We start from the raw sequence: 19,816 nt of genomic DNA, 5'->3' as shown, positions 1-19,816 counted from the left end.
ATGAGGGAAATCCATCAGCTTTAGGATGTTAAGACCTCATAGTGATTTTGTCTTGACAATGACCAGGCCCTTGTTTCATCTTGTAAAGCCTCATCTTTGCCGTCAGTACAGATTTACTTGGGATTTAGATTTGGGAAGAAGGGAGGTACTAGTGATTTCAAAGGAGCCAGAAATGGAGCAATGACGCCTTCACAATGTCCCCACTAAGACACGGTACGAGGTTAGGCAAAGTTGAATCCTTGCTGTCTTTCATTTGCTCCTTTTATGAGGCATCAAGGGGGTTCTTGGGATATGTAAGGACACGCATGCTTTTACACGAGCGTGTGTTGCTTCTCCATCTCCCAGCTTTTGGCTTCAACCCGGGAAGAAGGCGAACACCATTATCCATCTTCAATATTTAAAGCAATGGAAGGGAGGGAGGGCTGAGCAGAACAGAGAAGGGAGTGTATTTTCTCAGGGCTGAGGAAGAGGAGATGACAGCCTCAGGGCGGTCAAGGTCAGGGGAAAGAACCCCAGCTGCAGCAATGACTTGAATACAAAGAATTACCTTTCTAAGAGGCCATGGTGCAGGTTTTAGGATTTTTAAATGATCGTGCATGCTGTTTGCATCACTTGGTTGGCAGCCAGAGGGGTCTGGCTAAAGAGTAAAAGAGGGCACATTTCCTTTGTGCTACATATTTAATAAGGCTAAGCATGCAGGGAATTACTTTCCCTTTAACTCCCACATTTCCTTTCAGAATGACCCTTTTACTCGAGCAGCAGCCGACCTTTCATTTTGCACATTCCTCTTCACGCATTATCGGAAACATACCCATTCTAATGCAGGTCATATGCTTGACTTTTCAGAAGCCGTGTCTTTTTTCATTGTCAATAATGTGGCTTTGGTAGAGGGGTTTGCATGCTTGGAATTTATGGAGAGGTCTGGGTTCATCAGCCGAGGTCTCCACGACATGTTTGTTGTCATGCTCTGAGGACAGGCTTACTGTGGAGAGAAAACAACTTCCACTGGAGGATGAAAGGACTTAGTGGGGAAAAGGGAGAGCACTCAATATATCATATGTCAAAGTAACACTACAACCAAGTCTGTTACAGTAAATCTTCACAAACCAGACAAAAATATGTAGAAAATGCTATTAAAAATAAAGTTTCTTTGAGATTCAAGCCCCAAATTTTAACCACATTTTTTTAAACTATTGTAAACAAAAGGTGTAAACTAATGCTCCTTTGAGAGAGCTTTGGTTTGTGTTGATTCTGGTGCCCCCTACGGACAAAATTATATCTCTAATCATTTCACTGAGTTAAATCAGTAAAGTGTTTTTTTTAATTAATAATCTTGTGTTGTATTCATTTTACAGTAAAACATATTACATTGAGTCTGAACTGAACACAATGTGAGTGAACATCAGCGACAAAATCAGCCTGTAACGCTGACTCCTATTAGAGTACCCTGAAAGCATGCAAGCAAATGTGGTGTGACGTTTGTCCCCCATAATACTTTCGTATTTTTTTTTCTCACTTTGAGTTGGTTGAGGAATAAGGAAACAGGGAGATAATGAGGCATCAGGAATGTCTGGCATTGCTTTAATTTTCATTTATTTACCTCAATCAAGAGGGTTCGTTTTCTTGCTTTACACGTACAAAATAACATGGCAAGTTGTCATAGTCTTAACAAGGATGAATAGAAATTTACAGGGCAGAGGATTCAATTTTTAATGGATACAGTATGGACAGCAAGTGCGGAACTGTGCATTTAGTGCACAATTTTAGGGCTCAGTCTTACTTATAATTAGTCTTTGCCATTGAAAATATACCTACACAATATGGACAAAAGTACTTGCCCACACCTGTTATGAATGAATTTAGATGTTTTTGTCGGACCATTGCAGCAGGTGTATAAAATCAAGCACTGCCATGCAGTCTCCATTTGCAAACATTTGTGATCCTAAATAGATCGTTCTATAGAGCACAGTGACCAAACGCGGTACTGTGATGGATGCCACGTTTGCGTTAAGACGGTTTGTGAAATTTTATCACTGCTGGATATTCCACAGTCAACTGTAAATGATATTATTAGAAAGTGGAAACGTTTAGGAACAACAGCAACCCAGCCACAAATTGGAAGACCACATAAAATCACAGACCGGGGTCAACGACTGCTAAGGAATATGGTGCGTAATAGTCACCAAAGCTCTGCTGATTCAATAGCTGAGCTGAGCCAAGTTCTGAACTTCCAAATGCCATATAAAGAGGTCATATAAAAGTAGAATTTCTGTCTGTTTAAAAATAAGCTGAAGCCTCCTCACAGGACCTTTAAACAAATCAATGATCCTAGGATAGCATTAAGACAGATAGGCCCAGCAAAACATGGAGGGGTTTTAAGAATAAAAAAAAACCCTGTACAATTAAAAGTGACTTTGGAACATAAATCAAGGTTACCTACTAACAACTACTGCCTGGAGGTTATGTGCCTCTGCAAGGTAAACAATGCCAGTGAAAGGTGAGAGTACAGGGGTGGGTCAAGAAGCTTTAGCTCCTAAGAAGCTACAGTTGGTCACTGTGACCTAAAAGGTTGCAGTGATCTTTGATGCATTCTTGAAATAATGTGCTCACAAGATTTACAGTCAAAGTGACCTTGTACCTCCAAAATATGATCAATGGACATTTGTGAAAAGTTTAAAAAAAATCTCCTAAAACATTTCTGAGATATCATGCTCACTTAGGGATGAACTTGAGGCCCAATGACTTCGACCTTTGACCTATGACCTTCAATATTGAATCAGTTTATCTTTGACTCAGACAGGGCATTGTGTAAAGTTTGATGTAAGTTCTTCTAAGTGTTCTTGGGCCTTCATAAGAATGCCAGATGGACAAATGCACCACCCAAAAGCACAATACCTATTGCCCTGGCTGTCGCTGATGAGGAGGCACCAAAGCCCATTTAAATTGAAAACCACAAGACAATGACACAATCAAATAGAATAGACTAACAGTTGTTTTATGGTCATATGGTCTGTTTTCCTTGGTTTACCTATTCAACCTCTGTTACTTAATACACCAGTGGTTTCTTTCTTCTTTAGGACATTCCAAATGGTTGTACTGGCTATGGCCAATGTTTATGAAATGGCACTGATGGATTTACCATCTTCTCTTAGATTCACAGTTGCTTCTTTTTCATTCATAGACAGCTCTCTGGTTTCATGTTGGTTACACTTGTCAACTATAAATACAGTCTCCAAAGGCAAAACCCAAATCTGGAACTGAGCGTGGACATTCAGCGCTATTTATCATTTGAATTAACAATGTAATAGGATACACCTGGACAACAAAACACACCTAACAGTCACATGTTCCAATACTTTTACTCACATAAAAAAATTGGTGGGTTTGAACAAAGAGTGCTATCTTCAAAGGGGTTCATTGGATCCAGACTTAAATACCTGTAAATAAAAGCTGAAATATTGATCTCTTGTCTCATATTCGTCTTTTGATGTCAAACCCAAATGTTTTTGGTCTACAGCAAAAATAAAGGAATTGGGCCCACTGTTCCAATACTTTTGGAGGGGACTGTATCTGTCTTTGGAGGCTTGGCTGTTATGCAGTCGTCACAGGGCTAGATGCTAGCAGCCATTGCTTGCAGGCTGACCTCCAGCACGAGTCAGAAAACCCCTCAAGGTCCTATAGGGTACTCTGTCCATACTGCAACATTTAATCCTCTTTTGAACTGAATAATAGTTCAGAGGGATAAAACCATTTTATTAGATATAGACTTAATTCAAGGTGAAAAAAGACAGCTTAGCTGCTACACAGTTCGTCTGCGGGACTGAGGATTGGATCAAAAGTTGGAGACCGTCCGCCATCCCCCTTTTTAATTTGATTATAGCCAATTAGGGAAGTGAATGATAAGAAAAAACAACCAAGCCCTAAAAGGATATGCATTCATAAATTACTAGTGCTGTCAATTGATTAAAAAAATTAATCAAGTGAATCACATCACTATGCTGTGATTAATCATGATTAATCACAACATTTCTTTAGTTTTTGTAAGTTTTAGATTTTTAAACATTCTTATTACCCAGTGTTTATTTTCATTATTCTAACTTTATATACAGCACTTTGAAAGTGCTTTTTACTAAAAAATGTATTATTATTATTATTATTATTATTATTATTATTAACATTTAAAATACTACTATTTACTTGCATTTTGGTTGAGATTAATTAGTACAAGTCTAGTGTTTAAATGAAGAAATATCAAACTAGAGTTTTTAAACATGATGTGAAGCCACATTCAGCCACTGCCCCCCCACCAGGAGATGTACTGGGTAGGGGGCAAAACATTTGTGAATGGTGGCTCCAGCTGACAACCCTGCAGCTGACCTGATGGGCACCGTCGGAGGTGTGGCAGGCAGAAATGCCAAGTAGGAAGGACAGCACCTGTACAACATACTAACACAACTGGAGGACCAGTGACTACTGTGAAAGGGCAGTCGCCAGCTGGGAAAGACTGGTGGACATTCGGGAAAGACCGGAGGACAGCGGGAGAGACTGCACCAGGAGTGGGAGGTCAGTCACCCTACCCACTAGCTTTCTTGTGGAAGCACCTTCACCAACTACAAAAACGAGGAAGAAAAGACAACCCGAAGGCCCTTCGAGAGGCGGGATGCAAGATGGGTCTAATAAGACAGATCACACAGCAATGACAAAGGAAACGAACAACGATAAGGAGAAGCTCCTCCGGAAGTGTAGTTGCGGGTGGCAAAAAGTAACAACACTCAGAGGGTTGCATATTCATCAAGGGAAGATGAGGTGTGGAAGGAACCTCGCCCAGCACAATCACACCACCTTGGCAGATCAGACGAAAGGGACCCAAAGCCAGGTAGAAAACCACAGCGCAGCAGGACCCAACAGTGCCAAGAGGTTACTAGCAGAAGAAGCAGGCCAACAGATGGAGGCAACCCCCGTGAGCAGTAAGAACATCAGCCCCCCTTCAAACACACAACTAGCAAGCCAGCCTAAGATGTTGGAAAGACGCAACAAGATCAAGTGGCCAAAGGTGAAGAACCAGCAGAAATGGAGCACACTCGACGATCACCTGAGCACAATCCTGGAGCACTCCTTGCGAGGGGCAGTTGAGGGCAAGCTAGACACACTCAGCAACATCATCTACGAGGAGTGTAAGGGAAGATTTGGCGAATGAGCAGCAAAGCGAGCCGCTGCCCTGAGGCCAAAAGGACGGAGAGAGCAACACATCGAGGAGCTATTGCACAACAGACGCCTGTTGCGCAAGAGGTGGAGGAAGGCAACCCAGATGAAAAAGCAGGCCTAAAGCTGCTGTGGGACGACCCGAAACAAATGCTTTCCAAGCTTCGGAGGGCAGACCGGATCAGGAGGCGGAGGAAAATAAAGGAGAAGGAAAAGAGAGACTTCTGCAAGGACCCCTTCAAGTATGCCCGGCAGCTGCTGGAGGTGAAACGAAGTGGAAAGTTAAACATCTCCAAGGACGAGCTGGAGCAGCACATCAAGAGCCAGTACACAGATGCAGCCAAAGATACACCACTTGGTTCACCTGGGTACGTGCCACGCCCAGCACCACCAAGCACTCCTTTTGACACCCCCCCCCCACGACTGAGTGAGATCAAAGAGGTCGTCAACAAGGTCAGATCAGCCTCAGCACCAGGACCAAACGGACTCCCCTACAGGCTGTACAAGAACTGCCCGAAGGTAACCGAAATCCTGTGGAAGCTCACAAGGGTTGCTTGGAAGAAACAAACCATTCCAGCCAAATGGCAGCAGGCGCTTGGAGTCTTCATTCCCAAGGAGGAGAATTCCACCTCTATCGGCCAGTTTAGGAGCATCGCATTGCTAAACATGGAAGGTAAGATCTTCTTCTCTGTCTTGGCAAGAGGAATGACCAGCTTCCTGAAGAGCAATAGTTACAATGACACAAGTTGCCAGAAGGCTGGACTTCCAGGCTTCCCAGGATGCATGGAACATTCAGCCATTATCTGGGAGCAAATCCAACGGGCCAAAAGAGAAAAAGGAGACCTTCATGTAGTGTGGCTTGACTTGGCAAATGCATATGGCTCAGTGCCACACAAGCTGATCGATTTTGCAATGGAGATCTTCCACATACCAACTTGCATCAGCAGCATCATAGCCAAGTACCTCAGCAAATTCCAGATGTGCTTCACTGCCGAAAGTTCCACAGCTGGATGGCAACAGCTGGAAGTCGGCATCACCATGGGTTGCTCAATCTCCCTGATACTCTTTGTGGCAGCATTTGAGATTATCCTCATTGGTGCCAGACAGGTGGCCAGAGGCCTGAAACTTCCCACAGGAGAAAGACTCCCAGCCTTAAGAAGCTACATGGATGACGTTACATCCATCCTGCAGACGGCATCATGCACAGCAAGGCTCCTCAACTGGCTAGATGAGCTAACATGGTGGGCAAGGATGAGGATCAAACCCTTAAAGGGATACTTCAACATTTTGGCAAATTCGTCCATTGCCATAATCCCTATAGTCTTAGTAATAGGTTTGTTACCTTCAGTTGTCGGTGCAAGCTATTTTTAGATCAGCTGCTGACGAGTTTGGACCTGCTGTGCCAACTCAATGTAAGCAGACTGTATTCCAGCTTTCCCTCATCAAACTCATCAAATACACAATCCAACAACTCCAAAATGCTCTCGTGGACAAGTTGTGACCTGCACATTCACCACGCTATGAAATAATAACGTATAATTATGCAACATTACGATGCATGAAGCAAATACTCAGAACTATTTCTTGAGTAAACCACTGGGCGGAGTAATAAAGTGCAGCAGCCATGCCTGGAATGTAGTTCTGGCTTTGCATTTAGCTTTAAAATATCTCCGTCTCGTAATGTTCCATGATTATTTCATAGCATGGTGAATGTACAGGTCTCAACCTGTCCTCAAGAGCGTTTTGGAGTTGTTGGATTGTGTATTTGATGAGTTTGATGAGGGAAAGCCAGAATACCGTCTGCTTACATTGAGTTGGCACAGCAGATCCAAACTCGGCAGCGGCGATCTAAAAATAACTTGCACCGACAACTGAAGGTAACGAACCTATTACTAAGACTATAGGAATTATGGCAATGGACGAATTTGCCAAAATGTTGAAGTATCTCTTTGAAGTCCCGGAGTCTGTCGATCAGTAGAGGTGTGAGAAGCGACAGCACAGGGTTCATGGCTGGAGGAGAGAAGATCCCCCTGCTGGCAGAACAACTCATCTGAAGTCTCGGGAGGCAGTATACAGAAGAGCTCTCAGACAGACAGATGGGAAAGGTAATCCAGAAACAGCTGAGCGAAGGGCTGGCAAAGATTGACAGCAGCCAGCTTCCCGGGAAGCACAAAGTATGGTGCTACCAGTTCATACTGTACCAGAGGTTGATGTGGCCGTTGAAAGTCAGCAAAGTTCCATCTACGGCGGTCAGCAAGATGGATGGTATTCCCAATTCCTATATAAGGAAGTGGCTGGGCCTCCCGTGCTGCTTCTCAGATGCAAGCCTCTTTGGCAAGAACATGCTGCAACTGCCCCTGAAGTCCATTAACATCTGATTCAAGCAAGAGAAGACCCCACTCGTGGTCTAGTTAAAGGAGTCCAGAGACCAGATGGTACAGGCCACAGGAGTGCATGTCCGCATGTCCACAACTCATGCAACTGCTCTCCTCACTTCCAAGATGTTTACAGACTGTTGTTAAAAGAAGAAGGGATGCTAATAGTAAACATGGCCCTGTCCCTACTTTTTTAAATGCTTTGCTGCCATCAACTTCAAAATGAGCTGTTATTTTTTATTAAATTGTGGCATGTGTAAGTTTCAACATCTGACATGTTCTTTATGTTCTATTGTGTATAAAATAGGGGTTTCTGAGATTTTCATGTCATTGCTTTCTGTTTTAATTTACATTTTACACAGTGTCCCAACTTTCTTGGAATTGGGGTTGTAGTTTAGTGGTATATTTCTTTTTCTGCTCTGTTTGGCACACAATGAATGTGACAGTTGATTCTATTAAATTCTGAGGGTTTTTTAAAGCTTCTGCCCTTTCCAAATACCATTTATGGGGTGTTGCCCTGATGAACGTGAAATATATCCCATACCATGGAGATGTGAAACAGTCCATCTGTGTCAGGTCACCAGTTGTGACTATTATTTTAAAAATTCCAACTATGACTTTTTCAACCTTAAGTAGACCAGTTGCACTAATGTTTTTTTAGAGGGGAGTCCCTTCAAGAAGGCCTAAAATGACACACACCTTGTGCTGGAATGCAAAGTGACAGTAAATCATATCCAAAGGTACCTCTAACTATGTCTACTGAAGTACGTTGTTGTGGCATTGCCATTTATGGCTGAAGATGCTGATGATGCAGTGTGGGAAGTATGCAGCAGAATGCTTGAGCACTTCCTTGTTGAATTCTTACTTCACATACACACCTTTCTGGCTCACTGACTGAGGAGTTGCTCGGGTAATTCATCATGGATGAAATGACACCTAAAAGCATTTTAGACTTCTCTTGTCACGCACCACTTCGTGGGAAATAATATGCACGAGCGGTATCGACTGATAGATGCTTTGGTGTTAAGGCGATACTATTGAAACATTGCTGACGTCTGTGTCCAAACTAAACATGAGGCATAGATAATTGTCTTGCCCTTGCAAAAGAAAGACCAAGTAGCTTATTTACGCATGCATACTTATCCTCACAAGTGTAGAATATGATAGGAGTGCTTTTAATAATTAATTTCATATGATCAAAAATAGCAGCATTCGTTCACTTTTTAATGATGAAACAAAACCAATAAAGAAATTGTTTCTTCTTGTCCTTTTGCAATAGATTTTCATCCAAACGCAAAGTGCTGGCGTCAAACCACCCCCTGCCTTAATCCCCCTACAGATGCACACATCACAGACAGCCTAGATTGACCCACGCGCACTTTGTTTGTGTGTGTGCATTATTGTGTGTGTCATACACCGTCCCGGCCGCTGTAAGGCGCAGCTCCGTCACTGCAGACTGAAAACAAGCCGAGAGTGGAGACGCGCAGACCATCTCCATCCTCCGCAGTCTCCTTCTCATCCTGGTTGGCAGACTGACTGGCGATCCCCGCACTGACAGAAAACTTACTTGCAGAGCAAAGCGACCCACTGCGAGGCTGACAGCTCCGGCTGCTTTTTCATCCACGGGGGGTAAGTGGGTTTTTGCCTGTTCTTTTATTTTTTAAACGGCCAGGGTTCTTATCAGGTGTGCAGAGTGATTCTTTATGGATGCACTTACTGCATTAGTAAGATGAGGAGGGACGGCACACTCCTGCGTGGGACATCGACGTATTTTGCGCGCTTATTTGCTCATATAGTCATAGCCAGATGTGCAGTTTCAGCACATGCTCTAAAAAAAAATTATTTTTGGGTTAGGTATGATTGAATGTTTCTCTTAGAGTTGTTGAATGTGCATCATTTATCTCACGTGCATTGTCCCATCTGTGTTGTTTGTGTGCATGCATTCAAAGTCTTTGTGCCTGCATTCTTGTGCTTGTACGTCCCCACACATGCTTGTCATTGAACGCTCGTGCAGCCTATGTACATGTATGTTCTCTGTCTGATTTTGCCCTTCCCTCCTGGCCTCATTCCAGAGCACAGCCCAGCATGTGAATGGCGGCAGAAAGCGGCAGAGTTGTCACAGAGGAGCAGGAGGAGCTCCCGGCCCCTGGAGCCGTCACTCACGTGCACCACGCGCAGGCACACGCACACACCAGGAGTCAGAGCCACAGCCAGTTTCACCCTCTGACACATACATCAACCGCCCAGTGGCAGGCTCCTCGCACTTTGGCTCACACCAGGAGTCACAGCCACACTCACTTCAGCACTCCCTCACAGAAGTACGGCTGCCGGCTCACTCACAGCCTCTCAGCCATGACCAAGGGAGACAAGGGAGCGCAGGGATCTGCAGGGAAGCTCAGCAAACCTACTGAACCACTCTTCCCTAAACCCCCTCAGCAGGTAAGGTCACCTGTTCCTTATTTTGACCTTTTCATCACCGTTACATGTAATGGCTTTTCTCAATCACACAGCTGTAGTCTTAGTTTGGAGGCTTTTATTCCCAGGCACTCAATCTGAGTATAATCTCATTTTGCATATTGGGGGCTCAGTTTGGCTGAGAGTGACTCCACATGATTGGATGGAGAGGAGAAAAAGATGGAAAGTGTGATCTCTTTAGTGGCTTATCTGTTTCTGATTAATCAGCTACATTGTTTTCCTGTGAACTGTAATCCCCCCTAGCAGTGGATTCAATAACAGGAGGCTGATTGTTTTCATTTGTGAAAGGTTGATGGGATGATCTGCCAGATGATTGCTTTCTTTTGTGATGGAGATTGTAGTTATCACATACAGAATAGGAACAGAGAGTAGAAAGGGATGCTTTTAGTTTAGGAAACACACAAAGACATTGTTGACTTTCCTGTTATTTTTGTTTTATCTGCCTGACCTACATTTGTGATTGTGATTGAGCGATACAAGGTGATAGGTCTGTGAAGTAGTGAAGCCTCTTGTGATTGTATCTGTGCATCAATGGAAGTGTTAGAAGTTGTGTTTCGGCTCTTCATCATCCCACGGGCTGTAAATCAAAGAAAAAGAGCCAAGCCTTCATATTGTTTATTGTGACTTTATACCATCTTAAACAAACAGTGATTCTCATACAGCCATAATCTAATACCTTAGCAATTAGTCACTCACTTTCTGTGAGACTACTTTAGCTCAGGGTGCCCAATAAACAGCATTACATCACTACATATAACCAGTTCTGCAACTGTCTCATTTCAGCCAAACCTCTGTCTGATATGCAGCAGTCTGGCGTCATTGAGACTCAGTGCAACATAAATCTTTTCAGTCATTCTTAACTGGCCTGGCCTCATCACCCATCCTCGCTGTCTTGGTGAGAAATAGTGACCCAAATTTCTGAACATTTTCAACCACTCAGATTTGGAACAAAACCTGACTGAGCTGGTTCAAAAGGATATTATTACAGGAGCCCATGTCAGTTTTGGTTGGAGAGATCTCGAGAAATGAACACATTGTCATTGGAAAAAAAATCTCTTTGTTATCCTAAGATAACAACACAAGGAGGTCTAGATGTTGAGAAAACAGCCAAAATTTACTTATCACAGCAAAACACTAAAATCCAATTTATGCATGTCCTGCTTAGAGGCATCTGTTCATCATGGACTCTGCCATCTTTTTTTTTTTTTTTTGCATCCCACAGAAATCAGCTCTGCAACCCACTTTGGGTCCAGGCAGATCAAATGAGAACCCATGCACTAGATTCAGATTAATTTAAGACCTTCAATACCAACACTGATACATTTAAAGGGGAATACTCAGCGGTGTGAACACAGCAGACAATAATGTGATGTATTCAGTTGGGATCAAAAATAAAGTTTCTTTTATATGGCTTCTGCTCCAGCCTGTGTTCCAACATGACTATGAAATGGTAATCAGAAAGCTCTCATCTTAGATGGATATATGTATTAAAGTTGTTTTTTAAAACAACATATTAGATTAACCACTTCTATCAGGGACAAAAGCTCAGTCCTCTGTAAAGCTCTGCTATTTTTCCTGCAGACATTGCTGAGAATGTTGTCAAAAACTGAATCAAATACTCATCTGGACCAATAACCTGATGACACAATTTTAAAAAGCATTGTTTCTGTTCTACATGTTCAGTTAAAAAAACATGAAGCAATACAGATATATCTTTTATAAGCTGGTATCAGCCCACATTTATGTCGGCCAACCTCTTATAAGCAGGCCTGGGGGAAGCAGAGTACATGATACAGTACGTACAGGGTGTTGCAATGGCAAATTCCATAAATGTTCCATGAAGAAAAGAAGTGAGGATGCACTCTCTCAGATACTAGTATTTTAGGTGCTGGTTGAGCGCAGCGATTAGAGCATGCATCCCATGTGCAGAGAGGCATGGACTTGTGGTAGTTTTTTGAGTGTCCTCAACACTTTCAACTTCTATCTATCCAGCTATCTACATATAACTATCTGTCTGTCCCTCCAGCCATCTGTCTGTAAAAAAATGCTTATGTATGCATTTAGATATAATTATATATGGTTGACAAAAACTGAAAAACAGAAGCACTGGTGAAGTCACGTGCACTGCAGGCCTTTATCCTCAATGCTGATCTTTTGCTCTGATCTGATTATTTTTGGCTGTTAAAACTGCAGTCCAGTTCCAAAAGATCAGATATGTAACTGATTTAGTGCCACATATCCGTTCACACTGCTGTAAAAAGTGACCCAAATCTGATTATTCTGCTCATATGTGACCCATATCTGTTTTTCTGACAGTGTAAACAGCCCAAGAGACGTTGAATCTGATGCTTAATTCTGATCTTTTCGCAGATCAGATTTTTACATTTGGATGTTCACACTGCAGTCGAATTCCAAAAGGTCAGATATGATTTAAAACTCCCATTTGAAAGTGGCTGGAATCTGATACGAAAAGATCAGAAAAAGTATGGCTTCTGCTGTTTACACTGTCAGAAAAAAATCAGATATGAGTAACATATGAACAGAAAAATCAGATTTGGGCCACTTTTATCTGCAGTGTGACTGTAGCCTTGAACACCCTAAACTGCCTATTCAATAATCATGTTTACAGCCTGGTTCAAAAATCGTTTAGGTTTTAAGAAGGTCATACTTAATGGGTATATCTGATAGGACTGCAAGTCAGCATGGTGTGGCTGTGTTTCAGGAGGTTTAAAACTGGCCACACATTAAACATTTTAAGCCTTATTTGAGACCAGATTTGCTCCTGATTCAAGGCTCGTCGCAAACAGTTACTTTGCCAAAATCATCCTCAAGTGTATGGTATCAATCGAATTATTTTTCTGCTTCCTACTGCATACCTGTGCAACCTTGAATCATAAATGTCAAACGTTTTTGACATATGATACTCGGTCAGACTGCCTCTGATGGAATACATTCAACAATTAATGACAGCAAGCGGTCTGATGAGCATCAGCAACTGGATGTTACATACTTTCATGGCTCACAATCATGAACACAACCATATCTTTTTCTCTGCCAGGATTTCAGCCATATGACACTACCAGGACAGCCAGATGTGGATTTTGATTGTCTTTCTTGTTTGTTTTCCACTGAAGTCACGTTTGGTCTGTGAAATCTTTACTACAAACAGCAGGTGTGTGGACTCACGGGCTGGCCAAGTTGTCTAGTGTGTGCATTTAAAGGATTAGAAGATAAAAGATAGTCCTTAAGTCTGTGGTCTCCCGTGTTTTAAAACCATATAAAATCATCTAGTGTGGGCGGCGTTAGTTCTGACCTCAATTCCATCTATGTTTTCTATGTCTATGGTGATCTAAAGTTAATTTGAGACAGCTTTTGGCTTTGGCAGCTGCCCCAGATTGGACTCAAAAGCCCCCTTCAGAATGGCTGATGACACTCAGGCTTTGTCCAATATTTTCTACAGTCTATGTGTGTACAACTGGAGCTGTAGATTTTGATCCCTGTTGAGTTTATTCAATGTCACTGGGCTACTGGTCACGTTACCATGGCTTGCTGCCATCACTGACATAATCAACCTTCCCCTTCGTACTCATAATCCATAATCTGAGTAGCGTAGAGCCCTGTTGTCAGCTTCTCTGACTAGAATCCCAAATGTAATACTGATGACCAGAGCTGTTGCAAAATCCTTCACAGAATGAACATTTAAACTGCTTTATAAATCCATTTTGCAGCTTAACTTTTGTCATGCAAACATGCAATTTACACATTTTGCCCTGCGTGGTGAAAACAGCTTAGCTAGCTCTTGAGGGAGTTTGTTTCCATTTGCAGAAGAATTATCCTCAATCCTGATTTAAAATACTTGCGATGCAGTTTAGGCATTTTAAATTGTTTTTCCTGTAACGGTTAAGGATTCATTAACTTTAGAGATTAGTCTTATCTGTCCTTGTCCTTCGCTCGTTGCTGGTCTAAACTTCACAGATGCTCCCTGTACTTCCAGTGTTTCTGTATGCCTTTGTGTGTTAAAATGCATGTATGTGGGGTTGTTTGTGCACCCAGACAACAGTCCAAAGGATATCCTGTTTATCGTCTTTGATGATAAGAACTCACTAATGAAAGATGGAGACTTTTTGAGGGAAAGCAAGAGTGAGAAAGAGAGGAAGGAGCACTGGGAGTTTAGAGTATTTTTGCACATCATCAGTTAAGCAGCATTCTCCAGACACCAAAGACTTAAATTTTTTTCATCCCAATTAGGGGTAATTGCAGTGAGAGTGGAAGAAGAGAGAGTTTTGAAGTCAGAACCGCTGCGCAGCCTTTACTTACCTCTGACCCGCTTGTCTTGGGATTGAATAATTACACACCTCCCTCCTGGTAATTGTCGTTCTCGAACCCCCTCTGTGTTTTGAAGCTGTAGAAAAAATGGAGGAAGAGAAAACGTGCGCCGGATAATAACAGTGTGCCGGTCTTGGTTGTGGTTACTTTGGTGATTTCCTCTTTCATGCTTCTCTGAAGGGAGCAGCTGTGGGCCAAAGCTCGGGCCACTGGATTTTGGATCGACAGTGTTTGTGTCTGACACCAAAGGTTAAACGGCACACAGCAACAGGCAGAGTTTGATATATATGTGTGCACAGCCACCGGGTAGACGTCGTAAATATTGGGCTCCCTAGACTGTGGTGTCTCGTCTTATTCATGTGTGGAGATGAAAGCTTGCCCTCCATGCTGCACACGAACACTAACATAGACGACCTGAGTCACATGCCTGATGGTTTTAGTGTAAGTGAGAGGAAACGGAGCTGTGGATGACTTGGTGGGTTTCTCAGGCTGCCTCTGTGTCTGCACACATAGACCACAATGCAAACAGCCGACAGGGGGTCTGCTTCTGATCCTTTAGTGTGCACACACATGCACATCATTTATACATGAACATCTTTTCTTATCTGCTGGAGTAACCCATCATTTAGTGAGACAAAGATGCAGCACGACTGATGATCTAAGATTAATGCCAGAGGGCTATCTGTGTGTAATTCATGAGGTTACAGACATATTACACATCTTCCTCGTGCATCAGAGCAAATGCAGTGTGACGTAGTAGCACTTAAGCAACTACTTAAAATTCAAACTTTTACTTCCACTGAGCTGTTGCGACATAAAGATGTTATTTTAGGATTACCTGAAATAGAATGCAAATTAATCCAGACTACTAGTGACTACAGGATTTATGAGTCACAAATCTGATCCCATGGCCTAATTTATTTTGCAGCAACACACCTCGCTTGTTGTTGGTGTTTCTGGGAAGTTGCGTTAATTTAGCTAGCAATTCTTCTGTTAAAAATAAATGAACAAAGAGAGTTTGTCTAGTTCAGTGGTTCTAAACTGGTCCATGGGAAATTGTGACCCAAATTCTGATATTTTGGCCGTTTGTATTTATGTAATGACCAATAGTACAGTTTGGTCCTTATGCAGTACAAAACATGTGGCAATGAAATAACCACATTACAAACATTACAGACTAAGAAATTTTTCAAAAATAATAGAGAAAATGGTTGGAGGTCTAATCCAGGATTAATTTTTGTATGTTTTAGAAGCAGATAAATGGTGGTTCACTTTAGGAAGCTAAAGCTAAAATAGCTATGCTAGCTACGTAATTATACATACATTATGCAGCCGCACTGCCTTGAATGAATGGGGGAGGACAAAACCACTATGAGTTTAAGGAGGACTTTTTGGCACAAATTGTTTTCCCACTGAAAACAGGACTCTGCAACCCACTTTTAGGTTCCAACTTGCCAGTTTAGAACCTTTGGTGTAGTTGGTTTGATTAGGATGGAAAAGCTATATGTCACTCACTCACACTGAGTCTTTTGTGCAATATTGACATCTTTCTTCATCTGTACTCCTTGCTTTCTGTTTCAGGAACGAGTGACTAAAATATAAGCAATACAATTAGTCACATGCAGCAATGTTGCAAGACTTTGTGGTCAAGATTCAAAATACGTAAAAGACAATAGGAATCAATGAGACAAAAATATACTTCCATGCAATTTTTGAAGAAGCAGTGAAAGTTGGATTTAAAATTATGATTTTTTTTATGATTTCCATGCCATTGTAGAGAGGACTGGACAGCAGATAGAGTCAGAAAAATGGTTAAGAGAGCAGCAGAATGATGTTGGATGGATGATGGAGGTTGGGAACTGAATCAGGGGCTGCTAGTATGAGGGCTATAGACTACACTTGCACTCCATATTTATGTTTTTGATGTCAGAGAATTAGTTATTTTATTTAGCCATCATTTTACTTCAGTTCCAGTGATATACTAAAATAGCAAATTAATTCCTGAAATATTGACCAGTGAACCTATCACGATTTACATCAGATTATGAGTTGTGTGTAATGTTGCAACCCTAGTCATTGCCCTTCACACCTCAGCTATAAGCCTTAGCTTTGTACATATATGGTTACATGAATGTTAGATTTGAAAAAAGCTAGCTTTGATTTTCATCCTGATATAAACTTGAACAGAATTCAACTTTTTAAGTGTGTGCATAGCTTCTTTTATCAGCATACTTTGAGTGCAGGAAAGTTAATTTGCTCATTAGTTTTCTGACCTATAAGGGCACTGTTTTCTTATTTAATTCCTCTCCCTTGTTGCCTCTGTTCACACAGACCGAGTTGGGACAGAAACTGTCATTATGCAGTAAGGTGTGTTTCGCCATTGGTGGCGCACCCAAGGAGGTGGCAGCCAGCGCCACGGCCTTCTTCCTGCAAATCTACCTGCTTGACATTGCTCAGGTAATAAGAGTATGTGCCTCCTACATGTGAAAAATAGGTGCTAAGTTTTTGTATGCCTGTGCTATGAACTCCAATCTGTTGTTGTTTTGCTCTGCAGATCAACGCCTTCCAGGCCTCCATGGTGCTGTTCATCGGTAAAGCCTGGGGAGCTGTGACAGACCCCATTGTCGGATTCTTTATTACAAAGAGCAGATGGACCAAGATTGGAAGACTCATGCCCTGGTGAGCTTTATGCTTATGATGTAAAAGAAACACCACACTTCATGCCAACGTAGCTTTAACTCATTCATACATTTTTTGAAAGTCTTTTTTTTTTTATTTATGCCCAGTATACCTTATTGCCTGGGATTATCCCCCCTCCTAGTTAAAAAACATTTTTTTTTAAGTATTCTTGATTATTTTATGATAAGTGGAGCATTTGATGACTGATGATGTGAACAAAACAATTCAGTTTAAAATGGCAGCAAATAATCACACTGACTATCCTTTAGGCCAGAAAAAACCAAGACCTGTTTTCTTCTTTATAAAGCATATGTATAATTAACCATCCAATTCTGTTTAAGAGCTTTGAGCCAACTTTGCTCAGCCATCGATGTATTTCTTACACATATTTTTAAATTTATAGTCAGTTTACACAGAATCCTGACTTGTTTTAGTGTCAAACTTAGCAGATCTTGGGAATTATGTTGGTTATAGTTATGATCATAGCACCCCTGGATAATTTTGGACAGGCTAAAACAACAAATACTATTCGTATTTCTAAAACGTCATTGTAAGTGTGTATGGGTTTTTGCAAATGAAAAGGTCCATTAATGTTATTTGAAAGTAATTACATCAAAAATATACATTTTTTGTTATCAAAAACTACTTTAGATGGGATAGAATTGACCATAGTACAACACAAAGGTTATATTAGTAAATAAGTAAAAGGTTTTGCAAAGGAATTCTGGTGCAGTATCTCCTCCTGGGCTACAAAAATACGTTTTAATTCCCTGCATGCAATTTTACCACACAGTCATTCACCTGTAGATCTTCCTAATTGTAATTATCTTGATTTTTTTGTAAGGGGATTGGATCTCACCTGGAATTTATTGGACAGGGAATATTTTGAATGATCATATATTTTATATCGACTTTATTCATTCTTTGCCTCTTATTTCTATTCATAATTCATATTATTTGTCACAGGAAGGCATTTTAGATATACTTACACATATGTGATCCACACTTTTGATAGAGTGACCAGACATCCCCAATTTCCGGAAACCATCAGCATTTTAAGAGACCTGTCCCTGTCCGTGCCGTCCCCTGAAATATCCCTGATTTTAACTGTTATGATATTTTTAGTGGGAAGCTGCAATGGCAGGAATTATTTGGTTTCTTGCAGCAATAACTAGACACAGCACCATAGCAGCTCTTTGATGGAAAATATTCTAATAGCAATAAAATAAAGTAAAATAAAAATTCCTGGATCCAGAATTTTTGGTGAGAAGAGAAAATACGGAAGTTTAGTGAACTGATGCAAGAAGAGGAAGAGTTGAAGAGTTACAAATGAACAGTTATGCAGCAAAGCTATTTTTATAGCCAATTTATTTGATTATTAGCTCTTCAGTTCCAGTATTTTTCATTATAGATGAATTGTTAAGATAATATAATCTCAGAATAAGGCCACAAGGCTGTGTTTGATGCCTAATGTTAACTTTGCCCAATGGTAAAAGCAACCTCTGATTATTAGTTAGACAGCAGTTGCACATATTCTATGGGGTGGCTGTGGACCACCAGTTCAGGTTTCAATCCCCAGCTCCTGCAGTCACATGTTGAAGTGTCCTTAGGTGAGACACTGCACCTCAAATTGATCCCAGATGCATGAAAAATGTGTAGGATTAGGATTATCTTATTCTCATGGACGTTTACATAGCAGCCTCCGCCAGTGTGTGAATTAGTGTGACCTGCAGTGTTAAAGCGCTTTGAGTTGTCAGATGACTATAGAGCAATATATAAACTCAAATCTGTTTACCATTTACAGATTATGTAAGGAAATGATTTCACTGTGAAGTTTATTTTGAGACACATTTACAGAGTCATAAGGGACATTATAGATTAAGAAAATTCCTTGAACACCTGCCTTGAAAGTTTGTCAGAAACTTAACTGCAGATACAAGAACTACTTGTGAGATTTTGCTACAAAGAAAAAAAAGATAAAAGATAGCTTGTGAGATTAATTTACAGGGCTGTGAAGCAGAGCATTAACACCAAAAAAGGATGCCAGATGTGAAGTGTCTAGTCTGATACTCCAGGGTTGGCATGTTCCTCAGTTATATAACTACCAAAAAGTTTCAAAATGCATCTAAAGTTCCAACACAAACATAATCCTCCCTTCCTCAGTTGACACAGAGGAAAGTATTGCTGTAACCAGTGTTGTGTAAAGGACAGTAATTTGTTGACAGATTATAAATCTTGTTTAGCTTTGCTCCCACTCTCTCAGACATAATTATGACTGCTACATCATGCTAATGTTGGTGCAAAAACCAAACAAATAACAAGCGACGTGCCCCAGTTTTGCAAGGTTTTTGAATTATTTCCAGCTCTGAGCCTCTCACCTGAGGATAGGGCTGAATGAATAACTATTGTGCTTTAATTACACCGTTCCTGACGCTCCCTCTGATGAGTTCTTCCTACTATTTTATTCAAGGGCGTGGGCCATTTGTTGCCTTTGGAGCCAGACAACAATAGGCATGAAATTTCTTTGGTATTCTTTTATAAATTATCTGCCAGCTTGCTGCTCAGTCACATTTTACCACAATTAGCATGACACTTCATTTCACATTTGGGAACCAGCCAGTTTTGTTTGTCTTTGCGTGCAAGTCTTTGCTCAGTTCCCATGGTGTGATCGTTCTTTGTAGCTCTGTAATTGTGGATTACATGGAGACTTTACCACCTTTCCCTTTTAATTCCCACTTTAAAAGATGATTTCAAAAGCA

General features: G+C 41.3%; 1 protein-coding gene across 1 annotated transcript in view; it reads left to right on the top strand.

Annotated features, from left to right (window-relative positions):
• Positions 1-9,068: 9,068 nt before the first annotated feature.
• mfsd2b (major facilitator superfamily domain containing 2B) overlaps positions 9,069-19,816 on the top strand; it is a 30,838-nt gene continuing 20,090 nt past the window's right edge. Inside the window, exons 1-4 of the mRNA XM_041805678.1 lie at positions 9,069-9,206; positions 9,650-10,016; positions 16,710-16,835; positions 16,933-17,057. Coding sequence (XP_041661612.1) covers positions 9,669-10,016; positions 16,710-16,835; positions 16,933-17,057 — 599 coding nt within the window. The 5' untranslated portion in view covers positions 9,069-9,206; positions 9,650-9,668. The remainder of the gene's footprint in view (positions 9,207-9,649; positions 10,017-16,709; positions 16,836-16,932; positions 17,058-19,816) is intronic.

Source organism: Cheilinus undulatus, linkage group 14 (assembly GCF_018320785.1).
Source record: "Cheilinus undulatus linkage group 14, ASM1832078v1, whole genome shotgun sequence".
Classification (NCBI taxonomy): Eukaryota; Metazoa; Chordata; class Actinopteri; order Labriformes; family Labridae; genus Cheilinus; species Cheilinus undulatus.
This window is presented reverse-complemented; position numbering and strand designations above follow the sequence as displayed.